General features: G+C 41.8%; 1 protein-coding gene across 2 annotated transcripts; it reads left to right on the top strand.

Annotated features, from left to right (window-relative positions):
* Positions 1 to 6,080: 6,080 nt before the first annotated feature.
* CD1D (CD1d molecule) lies at positions 6,081 to 9,453 on the top strand. Of its 2 annotated transcripts, XM_080915124.1 has the most exons (6): positions 6,081 to 6,179; positions 6,453 to 6,728; positions 7,018 to 7,296; positions 7,744 to 8,022; positions 8,586 to 8,691; positions 8,776 to 9,453. In XM_080915124.1, the coding sequence occupies exons 1-6, from the start codon at positions 6,119 to 6,121 to the stop codon at positions 8,795 to 8,797; spliced, it is 1,023 nt and encodes a 340-aa protein (XP_080771250.1). In that variant the 5' UTR covers positions 6,081 to 6,118; the 3' UTR covers positions 8,798 to 9,453. The 2 variants fall into 2 exon arrangements, with proteins under 2 accessions (XP_080771250.1, XP_080771251.1); XM_080915125.1 differs by lacking the exon at positions 8,586 to 8,691.
* The last annotated feature ends 4,310 nt before the right edge of the window (positions 9,454 to 13,763 follow it).

Below are 13,763 nucleotides of genomic sequence, written 5' to 3'. Positions count from 1 at the left end.
GCAAGCAAAAACTTCACAATGACTTTAAACAACATACACCTTTCACTAATGACACTAAATGCAAATGGCTTTAACTTTCCAGTCAAAAGACACAGTTTGGCTGAATGGATTAAAAAGCAAAGCCCTTTTTCTGCTGATTACAAGATACTTATCTGAAAATAAATAAATAAAGATAGATGCTGCTTGAAAGCATGTGAAAAATCATTTCACTCAAATGAGATCAGGAAGGAGGTGTTGCTCATCTAGGATCAGAGAAAATAGACTTCCAGCTGAAACTAATCAGACGTAACAGAGTGACCATTCATTCCCATTAAAGGAACAACTAACCAGAAAGAATTATTAGCACTAAATATATATGCAACATACTCTGGTTTCATGAAGAATTAAAGACAGATTAATGTCAACCTATTAATAATAAGCAATTTCAATATCCCCACTTATTATAATGCACACGATAATCTGAAGAACAACATCAACAACAAAATAAAACCAACAAACAACAACAACAAAAAAAAAACCAGAGGAAAGACATCACACCTCAGATAGACTTACTAGATATCAAACACCAAAGAGTTTACACACATCTCAGTAGCCTATGAAAGCTTCTTCAAATAGACCACATCCTGCAATACAAGACAAACCCTGAAAACATTCAGAAAGATTAAATTAACGCCCTGTAGTCTATCTGACCACGATGCAGTGAAATTTAAAATAGACATCAACAGGTTCACAAACTCATGGAGATTGAACTGAATGATGAATGAGTCAAAGATAAAAATCAGAATCACACATATGCAGTTAACAACCGTCTATAACTCTGGAATCAGGAAAATTGCTGACCTCTTCTAGCCTCTGCAGGGTGCACAGACACTTATGCAGGCAAGAAACCATATAAATTAAAAGCAATTAAGCCCTTATATTTTTAAAAAATCTGAAAATACTTAGTGATGCAACCCCTGAAAGCTTGAAAAACAAGAATAAAACAATCCCAAATTCAGTAGATAGCAAGAAATAAAGAGCAATAAATAGAAACAGGAAACAATACAAAGATTCAGGGAATCTGAGAGTTGGTTCCTTGAGAAGATAAACATGAAATCAACAGACCCTTGGACTAATTGGCCAAAAGAAAGAATGAGAGGACCCAAATTATCGGAATCAGAAGTAAGTAGATGGATGCCAAAGAAATTCAGAATATAAGTGAATATACTCAAACCATACACTCTATTAATTTGGGAAATATAAAAGAAATGGATGTATTTCAACATTCATCAAAACCAGAGTTTTGATGTTAAACCAAGAAAAGCTCAACAACCTAAACAGACAAATGGGAAGACTGAGACAGAAATAAAAAGACTCCTAACTTAAAAAAAAAAAACAAAAAGCCCAGGTAAAGTAATAGCAGAACTCTAACAGACTTACACAGAAGATCTATATGCAATACTTCTTAAATTACTTTAAAAATATTAACAGTAGGAACACTTGCAAACTCTTTCTCTGAAACCAGCATTACTCTGATATCCAAACACAGTAAAGACAACTAAAAAGGAAAACTAAGGAGCAATAAACCAACGAACATGATTTCAAATATTCTCAACAAAATCATTGCAAGGGATTAGAGAAGAATATAAAAAATATTATCTCCCAAGATCAAATTGAATCTATCACAGAGATTCAGAGATGGCCCCACATATTTAAGTCGATATGAATGTAAAAAGTCACACGGATAGACCCGATGACAATAGTCACATAATCATTTCAAGACAAGCAGAAAAACTCTTTGACAACAGTCAACATACCTTCATGATAAAGTATTAGAGAGAGGAAACATCTCAGTACCATAAAGGATATATAAGACAAACCCACAGTCAGCATCCCAAATGAAGAAAAGCTAAAAGCAAACCATTAAAACCAGGAATGAGACAGGACTGTCCACCATCCCTGCTCCTCTTCAATAGAGTATCTGAAGCACAGGCTAAAGCAATAAGGAAAGAGAAGGAAATTAAAGCAATAGAAATAACCTTTCCAGAGTTTAATACATGAGACAAAAATAGAAGACCTAACATGAATACACACAACTTCAGCTTTAGATATTTGATAAAAGTCACAGAACCATACATGGAGAAAAGACAGCATCTCCACCAAGGGATCCCTGGGAAACTGAGTGTCCACCTGTAGAAGAGTGAAATTAAATTCAGATCAAGACCCAGAATGAAGCCTGAAACACTGGAACTGCTTGGAGAACCTAGGCAGAATGTTAGGTACAGGATACTGAAGTAGAAAAGGCCATTCTGAATAGAAATTCAGAAATTAACACCAGTGTCAAGTGAGAGCCTTGTACAACCTAAAAGCTTTGGCATAGCTGAGGAAAAGGTGAGGAGGAGGCCAGCAGGCTGGGAGGGAGCCTCCTCCCTCTGAACACCTGACAAAGAACTGGCAGAAAATACAAAGAATTCAAAAAAAAAAAAAAAAAAAAAAAAAAAAAAAAGAAAGAAAGGGAGGGAGGGAGGGAGGGAGGGAGGGAGAGAAAGAAAGAGAGAGAGAAAAGTAGAAAAAATCAAGAGAAGAGTCTTTGGACAAAGACATAGAAATGGCTAAGAAACCTTTCAGAAACTATACATCATCGTTAGCAATAGGAAGGTGCAAACAGAAACAACTTCGAGATTTCATCTTATCCCAGTCAAACTAGCAAAGATGAAAGATGTAGATTTTGGTTCCCATGCTGGAGAGAATGTGGAGACAGGGAGCCTGCTTTTACTCAAGGTGGGAGTTTAAACTGGTGCAGCCATGTCTAGAAAACAGTCTGATGAGTTCTCAAAATGCTAAAATTACATCCAGCACATGACTCAGCCACACCACTGTGTGGCATATGGTCCAAGGACTTACACCCTACACCCCAACACTGCCCCAGCCACACCTCTTGCTGTTTACAGTAATTGTGAAACAGAAACAACCCCCATGCTTTTCATCGGACAAATAAATGATGTGGACCTAGCACATAACCACGACAGAACACTCTGCAACTCTAACTGAAAATGAAATAGTGAAGTTTGCAGGAAAGTGAATGGAACTGAGAAATACTATACTGAGTCGGGTAAACCAGACCCCGAAAGACAAATGCTGCATGTTGTCTCATCTGTTTCAGAGATCCCAAGCATGAGCTGTGAGCATCTGAGCTAGAGTAACCATGGAAACTAGGAAAGTAAAGGGAGGACCATGAGAGGATGTCTTAGAGTTCTCACTGCTGTGATCAAAACGCCATGACCACTGCAATGTGGAGAGGAAAAGGTTTGTTTGAATTCCCATCACTGAAGGAGCAGGAGTTTCGGCACAGGCCATGGAAAGGTTCTACTTCCTGCCTTGCTCCTCACAGCTTGCCCAGCCTGTTTTCCTACAGAACCAGGACCACCAGAACAGTGGAGGCGCTGCTCCTACTGAGTTGAGGCCCTCACACATCAATCACCAATCTAGAGAATACACCACAGGCTTTCCCACAACCCATCTAGTGGGATATTTCCTCTAGAAGATTGTTCTTACAAGGTGAATCTATCTGGTGTCAAGTTGACATGAAACTAACCAGCACAGAAGTGGAAGGGGGGCTAGATGGGGGGACCACTGAAAACAAGTGATATGAAGAAGGAATTGGAAAAACACGGAGGGGACCTCTTGCCTGAGAAGGTCAGTCTACAGAAGAGGGTCGGTCACATGGGACAAATAACACTGAGGATTCTTGGAAAAGCCTTGAGGAGTTCCATTGCTTTGTATTTGCCTAGAATTACATACAATGCATGTAAGTGCACTGGCATAAGAAACGGGCTTTGATGTTGGTAAGGGGAGTCCAAGAGGCTCCCCACACATTACAGGCTGTTACTATTGTATTTGGCTGCCTCTCAGAGGTTGAGGCTAAGTCCTTATTGCTGAAGACACCACCTATTTCATATACAGGACTCAGAAGTTTCAAGTTGGATCCAACCCGTCTTGTTAGGGTTTGACTTCTGTAAACAGACACCATGACCCAGGCAAATCTTAAAAAGGACAACATCTGATTGTTGTACCTTAACAGGTTCAGAGGTTCTGTCCATTATAATCAAGGCAGGAACATGGCAGCATCCAGGCAGCCATGCTGCAAGAGAAGCTGAGAGTTCTACATCTTCATCTGAAGACTACCATCAGAACACTGGCTTCCAGGCATCGAGGGTGAAGGTCTTAAAGCCCACACCCACAGCACCTCACCTATTCCAATGGGGCTACACCTCCTAATAGTGCCACTCCCTAGGCCTAGCATATACAAACCCTCACACAACCTGAAAGCTTCCTACCTGGAGACTACCTTTTATAGCCTCAAAGGGTTTTGTTCAAGCTGCCAAGGAAGTCGTTCCCAGATGTAAAGTCTGTGGGACACAGCCAAGAGCAGCAGACAAGCTATCTCTAAAGACTCACACCAGCCGATGCTCCAAGGCAAGCCAGAGCAGGGCCAGAATGATCCTATCGGCCAGAGAAGGTTGGGGTGATGTTAAGGGTGGATTCTTAGAGAAGAGACCCACTTAAGAGAGAAGACCAAAAGACATAGCAAAACACACAGTGGGGTGACTAAAAAGGAACAAGGAAGATGGCAGCCGGATGCTGCAGGAGTCGGATTTACTAGGCACAACTTCTCCTTTCTCATGGTAACTGAAATTTTGAGCAACTGTTTTGTCACTGCTTGTTTTAAATGTGAGTAATTGGAAATGGCCATACAAACGCACAGGCACACCCTGTAATCTTACCTCTGATCTAACAAACACGTGGGAAAGTTGGCTGTATGCAGGTGTGCGGCGGTTTTCACTGCTCTGCAGCCCTTGGAGTGTGCACATCTTAGCACTTTCAGCTTTTCCTCACATCACACTGCCACGGGTCTTCAATTTTCGCAAATCATGACATAGAATAATATATAATACAAATAAAATATGCCTGCACTCTCCTAAAATGCAGTCAGAAAAGCCAGAGGACAGGTAAGGCAAGGGAGAACAGACACCAGGGGAAGGAGAAAAGGAACCTGACTCAGTGAAAGGAAAAGATGATGGAGCACCAATGAAAGGAAAAGTCATTGAAGGGAAAAGTCACAGGGCACCAATGTTGTGAAAAGATGGCATCCCAGGTTTTGGCATCAATATAAGGAGAAGGATGAAGAGAGTGGGGGGAATATGGCCCATGGAGGTGCGGCGAGGCCTGGGGGCAAGGGAGATGACTCTGGGGGGCCCATGTTGGGAATACCTTCCCCCTGTGGGACCAGGCACATGATGGTATAGTATAGAATAGAGTTTATTCAGGTCATGGGAAAGTTAAGAGGGTGGTAGAGGCAGAGAGACAGAGAGAGGAATAGAGAAGTAGAGGAGTAGAGGCCGGCCATGAGCACATGGAGGGAAAGGGGGGAAGGGAAGAGAAAAAGGAGGGGTCCGGTGGAAGAGCAAGGCTGCAAGAGAGAAGAGAGAGAGGAGGGGGCAAGCAGCCTCTTTTATAGTGTCAGGTCACTGGGGTGGAGCATACCTGGGTAATGCCAGGTAATTGAGGGGTGGGGTTTCCAGAATCCCAACACACAGGAGACTTTGGAAATAGGAAAACTATGAGGGAACTTAGCACACCCAACCTGTTCTCTCAATACACCACCGTGAGAATCACATTCATCATCGCCATCACCATCAACAATGTGATACTTGTGGAGATCTGGGAGGAGCCAACCGTGTAAAACAGCACCTGCAGACAGCCCCTGCTACCTAGACCAAAACTTTCCTTCTATTTTTCCCCTTGCATTTTAATACCATCGGAGTTGTAACGCAAATCCAGCTTTATCTCTTGCTTTCGATATTGAGATGGCAAACGGTCTCAAACCTCATACTTTAGTATAACGGAAAGAGGCTGAGAAAAGTGGTTTGTGGAGCGATGCTGCTTAAAGAGGCACTCCAACCCTCAACTATGTGGGGGTGGGAGGCGTGGCTTTGTAAGAGTGATTTTGCAATTGTGCCTGCCCTTAGTTCCTTATTTGGCTGGGCTCTGAGCCAAAAGTCCCAGAGCCCCACCAGGCGGGGAGGAGAGTAAAGCGAAGAATCAGAGCCCAGGGCTGTGTAGACCTCTGTCTGGGACCATGCTCTACCTACTTTGCCAGGTGCTGTGGGCATTCTCACAGGTCTGGGGAAAACCTGAAGGTGAGTAAAGGCTCACACCGAACCTACAGGAGATAGCGCGTGGCGAGGAGCGAGGAGCGCCATGCAATAGTGGGCGGGTGGAGGTGGAACTTGGCTTCTAGGCTTGCAGCTACAAGTGGGGAGGAGCACCCTGCGAATCAGGCTCAGAGGGGGGCCCAATTCGGAACTACACTGAGCCAGCCTCTTCTCAAGCCCAGTTACAGCTGAGCTTATTTTCCTACAGCAGTCTGTCTGCCGACTGGGGCCCACTGGCTGTGTTCTTTCATTTTCCAGTGTTCCCAGTACAGCAAATCAAGTACAGCTTCCGCGGCCTGCAGATCTCTTCCTTTGCCAACAGAAGCTGGTACCGCACAGACGGCCTGGCCTGGCTGGGGGATCTGCAGACGCACCATTGGAGGAATGATTCAGACACCATCAGCTTCATGAAGCCCTGGTCCCGGGGCAAATTCAGTAACCATCAGTGGGAGAAGTTGCAGCAAATGTTTCAAGTGTATCGATTCAGCTTTACCAGGGACATCCAGGAATTAGTCAAAATGCTACTTAAAGACTGTGAGTGGAGGGATGGAACCCTGAACCCAGTGGGCAAGAGTGATCCAGAACCCTAACTGGATTACTGTGGGCATAAGTGATAAGCTTCACTTTTCTCTCCACCCTTATATTTTTCACTTCTATCGAAAAAAATAATCCTTGTTCCTCCTGAAAATAACTCATTTCTGCCCTAGGACAGCCATGATCATTTCCCTCAACTGACACCTAACTACAATCTTCATGCCTTTTTCTTCTTTCTTCCAAACCCTTAATCAATCTTTGGTCTCCACCCACTCACTCCTCCTTACAGATCCCATTGAGATCCAGATGGCTTTTGGCATTGAAATGGACCCTGGGAATGCTGCGAAATGCTTTTTCCATGTAGCATTTCAGGGAGAATATATCGTGAGATTCTATGGAACGTCCTGGCAGAGGGTCCCAGGGGCCCCATCTTGGTTAGACATGCCCATCAAAGTGCTCAACGATGACCAAGGGACACGTGAAACGGTGCAGACGCTCCTGAATGACACCTGTCCCCAGTTTTTCCATGGCCTCATAGAGGCAGGAAAGGCAGACCTAGAGAAACAAGGTCATCTGGCTATTTTCATCCTGGCTCTCTACTTGGCTTCATGTAGGTTTTTCCATCACTGTCAGCTGTAGAGGAAAGCACGGCCTAGGAAGAGGAGTTTAAGGCACGTGGGGTTTCCTCTTTTCACTGAAAGATACTCTCAGATTCTATAAATGGAGTGAAATAAACAGTGAGGATAAACATTAGGCCATGCTGTATTTGAGACAGGCTATATCAGCTGAACTCAGGTTGTTCTAGAGTACAGAGGAGGGCTACAGGAGGCTCAGATCAGGGATGGGGGTAGAGTTATCAGGGAAGGTCTTCCCAGTCAGAGGGATAAAAATGGATTAAACTAATAGGAAATTTCATCTCCAGAGGTGGGAAGCATGAACTTGCCAAGAGGCCTGGAGGACCTAATATAAAAATTCTCACTTAAGATTTTTTTCCTTTTTCTCTTATTGAGTACAGAGAAGCCAGTGGCTTGGTTGTCCCAAGGCCCCAACCCTGCACATGGCTGTCTGAAGCTGGTATGTCATGTCTCTGGCTTCTACCCAAAGCCCGTGTGGGTGATGTGGATGCAGGGTGACCAGGAGCAACAGGCTACTCACAGGGGTGACATCCTGCCGAATGCTGATGAGACGTGGTATGTTCAAGCAACCCTGGACGTGGAAGCTGCAGAGGCAGCTGGCCTGGCCTGCAGGGTCAAGCACAGCAGTCTGGGAGGACAGGATATCATCCGCTACTGGGGTAAGAAAGAACTGTAGCCTGGGTTCCCAGTGGGTAGATGAACCCTTCAAACCTGGAGTGGGCGCTTAGCAAACCTAGTTTCTGAGATGAAGCCCCTAACTATTATAGAAGAGCTAGAAGGAGAAAATTCTAGATATGAATAGAAACTCCTAAAGATTTGAGATACTATGCTCTATGTATAAGAAGAAAGGAGACCCATGCCAAATAAAGAAGTTCAGGAAGATCCATTCCTCACTAGAGAGGACCCAGGGCCCAAGACATAGCTGTAGTATATGGGGTACATGCTGAGGGAGCACTGCCCACTTTGCAGCTCATGCTTCATTCCAACTCTTAGTTTTGAATCAATATTGTTGTTCTGAGTTTGGGAATGAAGATTAGTGCTAAGAGAGGGTAGCCACCCAGATTCACACCTGTTTGGAGAGCATGTAGCCACATCCTGACTAGGCATGGGTGGACAATCTACACTCTTGAGGAATAAAAAGGATACACTTTTAACTACAATGGAGAACTTGATACAGGGACAGGTTCTTTGTGGAGAGTTATATTGTATTCTTCCAAACCAGGTGGCAGTCAAGTATCCATTGGCTTCATCATTGGCTTGATCTTCTTAACAGTAGCAATTCTAGTTCTAGTGTGTGCTATAGTCTACTATATCAGGAAAAAGAGGTGGTAAGTGTCCGTGTCCATGGGTTCCTTTACTCATCCCTCCTTTATTCCTTCATTTTCTCACCTAATGGCCTCTCTCTTCTCCAGCTCCTATCAAGACATCCAATGACTCTTCCTTATACCTGCCTCTCCTGAAGTCAGACCTTCCAGGTTCTAGGACTTCAGTCCTGGTCTGCTCAGGAACTGAGAATGAAAGAGAGGAATCCTGAAGAAGTGAAGAGCAACCTGCACACCCTTTTTAATATTAATTATAAGATACTAATTATCTTGGGGGGAGGAGATAACATTTGAAGTGTAAATACAGAGAATATCTAATTAAAAGGATAATTAAAAAAGAAATTAGTTATATGAATTGTTTTCTAAGCTTTGGAAGTTCAGAACAAACACAGCTGCCCGTGTGCATACCTGCCAGAAACAAGCTGTGGGCAGTGCTTTATGGGATTTGCACTGAACTAGAAAGTACTCTATCTGCCTAAACAGACACTTTTAGGTTTGTTGACAAGCATAAAGTCCAGAACCAATGTGGCTATACTCTGTATTTTTTAAGATAACTAGAAAAATGAATTGTGTGTGTGTGTGTGTGTATGTGTTACACACAGATTTTAAAAAGTGAACTCAGATATTTGAAAATGTTTACTACTTTAGATACAAACCTGCTGACTAATGATAACCTCAAGGGCTCCCAGTTTTTGATCCTTTCAAAATGTTTTTTCTAAATGCTGTAATGTCTATTTTAGGACACAGTCTCCATTGAAAATTTGCATTAATGACAAAAAAAGGTGTTCTCTCATTAAAATCAAATTAGGATGTAACATGAAAAGGTATCCTTACGTTTTACTTGGTGTAACTATTTTAAAATGACAAGTCACAGTATATATCTATTTTGTTGAACAAACCCACTGTCCTTGGGTTATTTCTCTCAAACACTGCTATAATTTGAATCCAGAATGGACTCCATGGTGCTGGAGAAGGAACTGAGAGTTCTACATCCTGTATGGAAAGAAACCAGAAGAGTGTCTCACAGTCAACTAGGGGGAGGGTCTCAAAGTTATACTTCTTTCAACAAGGCCACACAACCTAGTCCTGCCACGCCCTAGGCCAACCATATTCAAACCACACCTACCCAGGCAGGGAAGAGCTATTTAACTTTTCTGTCAGTGTGGAGAGGGGGTGTGGCAGCAGTCCCAAAATGGCGCTTGGGACTCCAGCCAAGTCTTGTGACTAGCACCTGACTTCCTCCTGCCCCCGCCCCCCCCCCCTGTTATCCAGGCGCACCCATGACTCGAGATCAGGCCAGATGACGCGGACCTATGAACTGCAGCGAAACATGGACTGAGGAGGTGGAGTTGAGAGAGGATAAAAGGGACTGTGCTTGGGGGCAGAGAGAGAGAGAGAGAGAGAGAGAGAGAAGGGGAGAAAAAAGATTTTAACTTGCTTGCTGTAAGGTTCCTGATTAAATCGCTTTGAGAAGAACGCTGTGTCGTTGCTCCTTTTCTGCTGGTCGGAGACGGTGACGACATGTCAGATTATAAAATAGTATGTACTAGTTACTAGTTAGCTTTGGGCTTTTTTTTTGTTTGTTTGTTTGTTTTTAAGACAGGGTTTTTCTAAGTAGCCATGTCTCATTCTGTGGGCCATGTTGGTCTTGAACTCAGAACTACTTGACTCTGCTTTCTGAGGACTGGCATTAAAGGCATGTGTCACCACCACCCAGAGTCATCTGTATTAGTCAGGGTTCTCGAAAGGGATAGGACTGAGAATAGATATTAAAGGTAGATTTATTAGAGTTGTTTATAGGCTGTGGTCTGGGTGGGTCAGCAATGGGTGTCTACTGATGGAAAGGTCAAGCATCTGGTAGTTGCTCAGTCCATGAGATTAGTTATCTCAGCAGTGCCAGAGTCCTCGAGGATTCCCAGAGGGGGAGGGGGGAGGGAGGCAGAATGAGGCCTATGGCTAGCCTCAAGACTGTTCATGCTGTAATTGGAAACTGAAAGATGGGGATGAGAAAAGTTGTAACAGCAAAGAAAACCTGTTTTCTGGTGGTAATGAATGTGAATCTCTCTGAGTCAGTGGTCAGTGCTTTAGAAGTGTGTTCGGTGCAGCTGCGCTACATTCTGTAGGTTTCCAGAGAGTATTTTCTATGCTTTAGCTGACGCTTTTATGGGCTTACACTGGTGTTAGAGGGAGGGTACTCTTTGTCTCACTCACCCTACACACACACACACACACACACACACACACACACACCTTCAAATAGAAAGCTTCTAGGTTGCTTTCCCCTTTTGTTCTTTTAATTTACAGCATATAATTGGTAAACGGATGAACTTTCTACGAATACTAATTTTCCCTGGAGGAGAAACGACTTTACTGGGTTACCAGAACATTTCCATTTGAAGCTTTATCTTAATGTCAGTCAGTTAACACATATCCAAATAGAACAGAAAGAACAGTAGCATGGGGAATCCAGTTAGAAATCCAATAACAATTGAAAATGGTACTTAGTTATCCCACACTAACCCATCTCATCGAAAGCCATTTACACCATAGTTTTATGAGAATATATTAAGAATTTCCACTAGTGGCAATTTTCTAAAAGCTCATGGAGAATATTTGTTTCTGTGATATTAAATCTCTATTCCTCAAAATGAAACTTTTTGTTATAGCTTATGTCTCTCTTCATGCAAAAAGAACAGAAAAAAAAAAAAAACCAAACAATGAAACAAAAACTTCACTAAAAAAAGAATATATTGCTCCTGAATTCTAAGATGTGCTGAGATATTAGGAATATTAAGGCCCAGGCTGATACTTTCTTATTTTTTTTTATAAATTGAACAACTTTATTTAAAAAAAGATAAATGTACAGATTTTAAGCATGTTTGCATAAAAAGTATATGAATACATTTTTGTCAGTACTTAATTTTTATAACGGTTTTTTAACTTTATTTTAAAAAACAAAGATAAAAGAAAAAATTTTTTAAACATTTTTGCATAAATGTATACAAATACAATTGTGTCAGTGCTTGGCTTTTTTTTTATAAAGGTTTGATGGTATGCACTAAAATCTTACTAGTTACATGAGAATAAAGTACATGTAAAACAAAAAGTAACCTGGAAGTAGTCCAAGTTTTCTTGGTGTGTAAAGATTAAGCATAATGATTTTTCTTTTTCTTTTTCTTTTTCTTTCTTTTTTTTTCTTTTTTTGGCTTTTGTTTTTCTTAAACTCCATATAGTCTATGAGTTGTTTCTGGGGTGTTCTGAGCTTTCTGTGGATAGTATCCAATTATCAGTGACTGCATATTATGTCTGTTCTTTTGTGACTGGGTTACCTCACTCAGGATGATATTCTCTAAATGCATCCATTTTCTTACGAATTTCATAAAGTCATTGTTTCTGATAGGTGAGTAGTACTCCATTGTGTAAATATACCACAATTTATGTACCCATTCATTTACTGAAGGACATCTGGGTTCTTTCAAGCTTCTGGCTATTATAAATAGGGCTGCTATAAACATTGTGGTGCATGTATCTTTGTTGTATGTTGGAGCTTCTCTGGGGTATATGCCAAGAAGTGTAATAACTGGGTATTCAGGTAATACCAATTTTCTGAAGAATCGCCAGACTGATTTCCAGAGTGGTTGTACAAGTTTACAACCCCACCAACAGTGGAGAAGTGTTCCTCTTTCTCCACATCCTCGCCAGCATCTGCTGTCATCTGAATTTTTGATCTTAGCTATTCTGGTTGGTGTGAGGTATAATATCGGGGTTGTTTTGATTTGCATTTCCCTGATGGCTAATGATGTCGAGCACTTCCTTAGATGCTTCTCAGCCATTCGATATTCCTCAGTTGAGAACTTTTTCTTTAGCTCTGTACCCCATTTTTAATAGGGTTTTTTGATTCTCTGGTGTCTAACTTCTTGAGTTCTTTGTATACCGTGGATATTAGGCCTCTATCTGATGTGGGGTTGGTAAAGATCTTTACCCAATCTGTTGGCTGCCGTTTTGATTTCTTACAGTGTCCTTAGCCTTACAGAAACTTTACAATCTCATTAAGTTCCATTTATTGATATTTGACTTAGAGCACGAGCCATTGGTGTTCTGTTCAGAAAATTTTCTCCTGTGCCTATGTGTTCTAAGGTTTTCCCTACTTTCTCTTCTAATAGTTTCAGTGTACCTGGCTTAATGTGGAGATCTTTGATTCACTTGCACTTGAGCTTTGCACAAGGAGATAAGAAAGGGTCTATTTTCATTCTTCTGCATGCAGAGTGCCAGTTGGACCAACACCATTTGTTGAAGAGGCTGTCCCTTTTCCATTGAATGTTTATAGCTCCTTTGTCAAAAATCTAGTGACCATATATGTGAGGGTTAATTTCTGGATCTTCTATTCTATTCCATTGATCCACATGCCTATCTCTGTACCAATACAATGCAGTTTTTAGCACAGTTGCCTTGTAATATGGCTTAAGGTCAGGGATAGTGATTCCCGCAGATGTTCTCTTGTTGTTGAGGATGGATTTCACTATTCTAGGTCTTTTGTTATTCCAGATGAAATTGCACATTGATCTTTCCAACTCAATGAAGAATTGGGTTGGAATTTTGATGGGGATTTCAGTGAATCTGAAGATTGCTTTTGGTAAGATGGCCATTTTTACAATGTTGATCCTTCTAATCCATGAGCATGGGAGATCTTTCCATTTTCTGAGATCTTCCTCAATTTCCTTATTTAGAGATTTGAAGTTCTTGTCATACAGGTCCTTAACTTGTTTAGTTAGAATCACGCCAAGGTATTTCATATTGTTTGTGACTATTGTGAAGGGTATTTTTCCCCTATTTTTTTCTCTGCATGTTTGTCCTTTGAGTAGAGGAAGGCTACTGATTTGTTTGAGTTAATTTTATATCCAGCCACTTTGCTGAACTTGTTTGTCAGCTATAGAAGTTCTCTGGTGGAATATTTGGGGTCACTTAAGTACACTACCAAGTCATCTGCAAACAGTGATGTTTTTACTTCTTCCTTTCCAATTTGTATTCCTTTTAATTTCCTTTTGCTGTCTAATTGCTCTGGCCAGTACTTCCAGTGC

This window comes from Micromys minutus (genome assembly GCF_963924665.1).
Source record: "Micromys minutus genome assembly, chromosome: 4".
In the NCBI taxonomy this organism is placed as follows: domain Eukaryota; kingdom Metazoa; phylum Chordata; class Mammalia; order Rodentia; family Muridae; genus Micromys; species Micromys minutus.
This window is presented reverse-complemented; position numbering and strand designations above follow the sequence as displayed.

Bases quoted from the DNA above. Each gene is read 5' to 3' on its own strand.
- CD1D (XM_080915124.1), top strand. From the start codon at position 6,119: ATGCTCTACCTACTTTGCCAGGTGCTGTGGGCATTCTCACAGGTCTGG. The intron at 7,297-7,743 runs GTCATCTGGCTA...TATTGAGTACAG, and splicing joins GGCAGACCTAGAGAAACAAG to AGAAGCCAGTGGCTTGGTTG. The intron at 8,023-8,585 runs GTAAGAAAGAAC...CTTCCAAACCAG, and splicing joins GGATATCATCCGCTACTGGG to GTGGCAGTCAAGTATCCATT.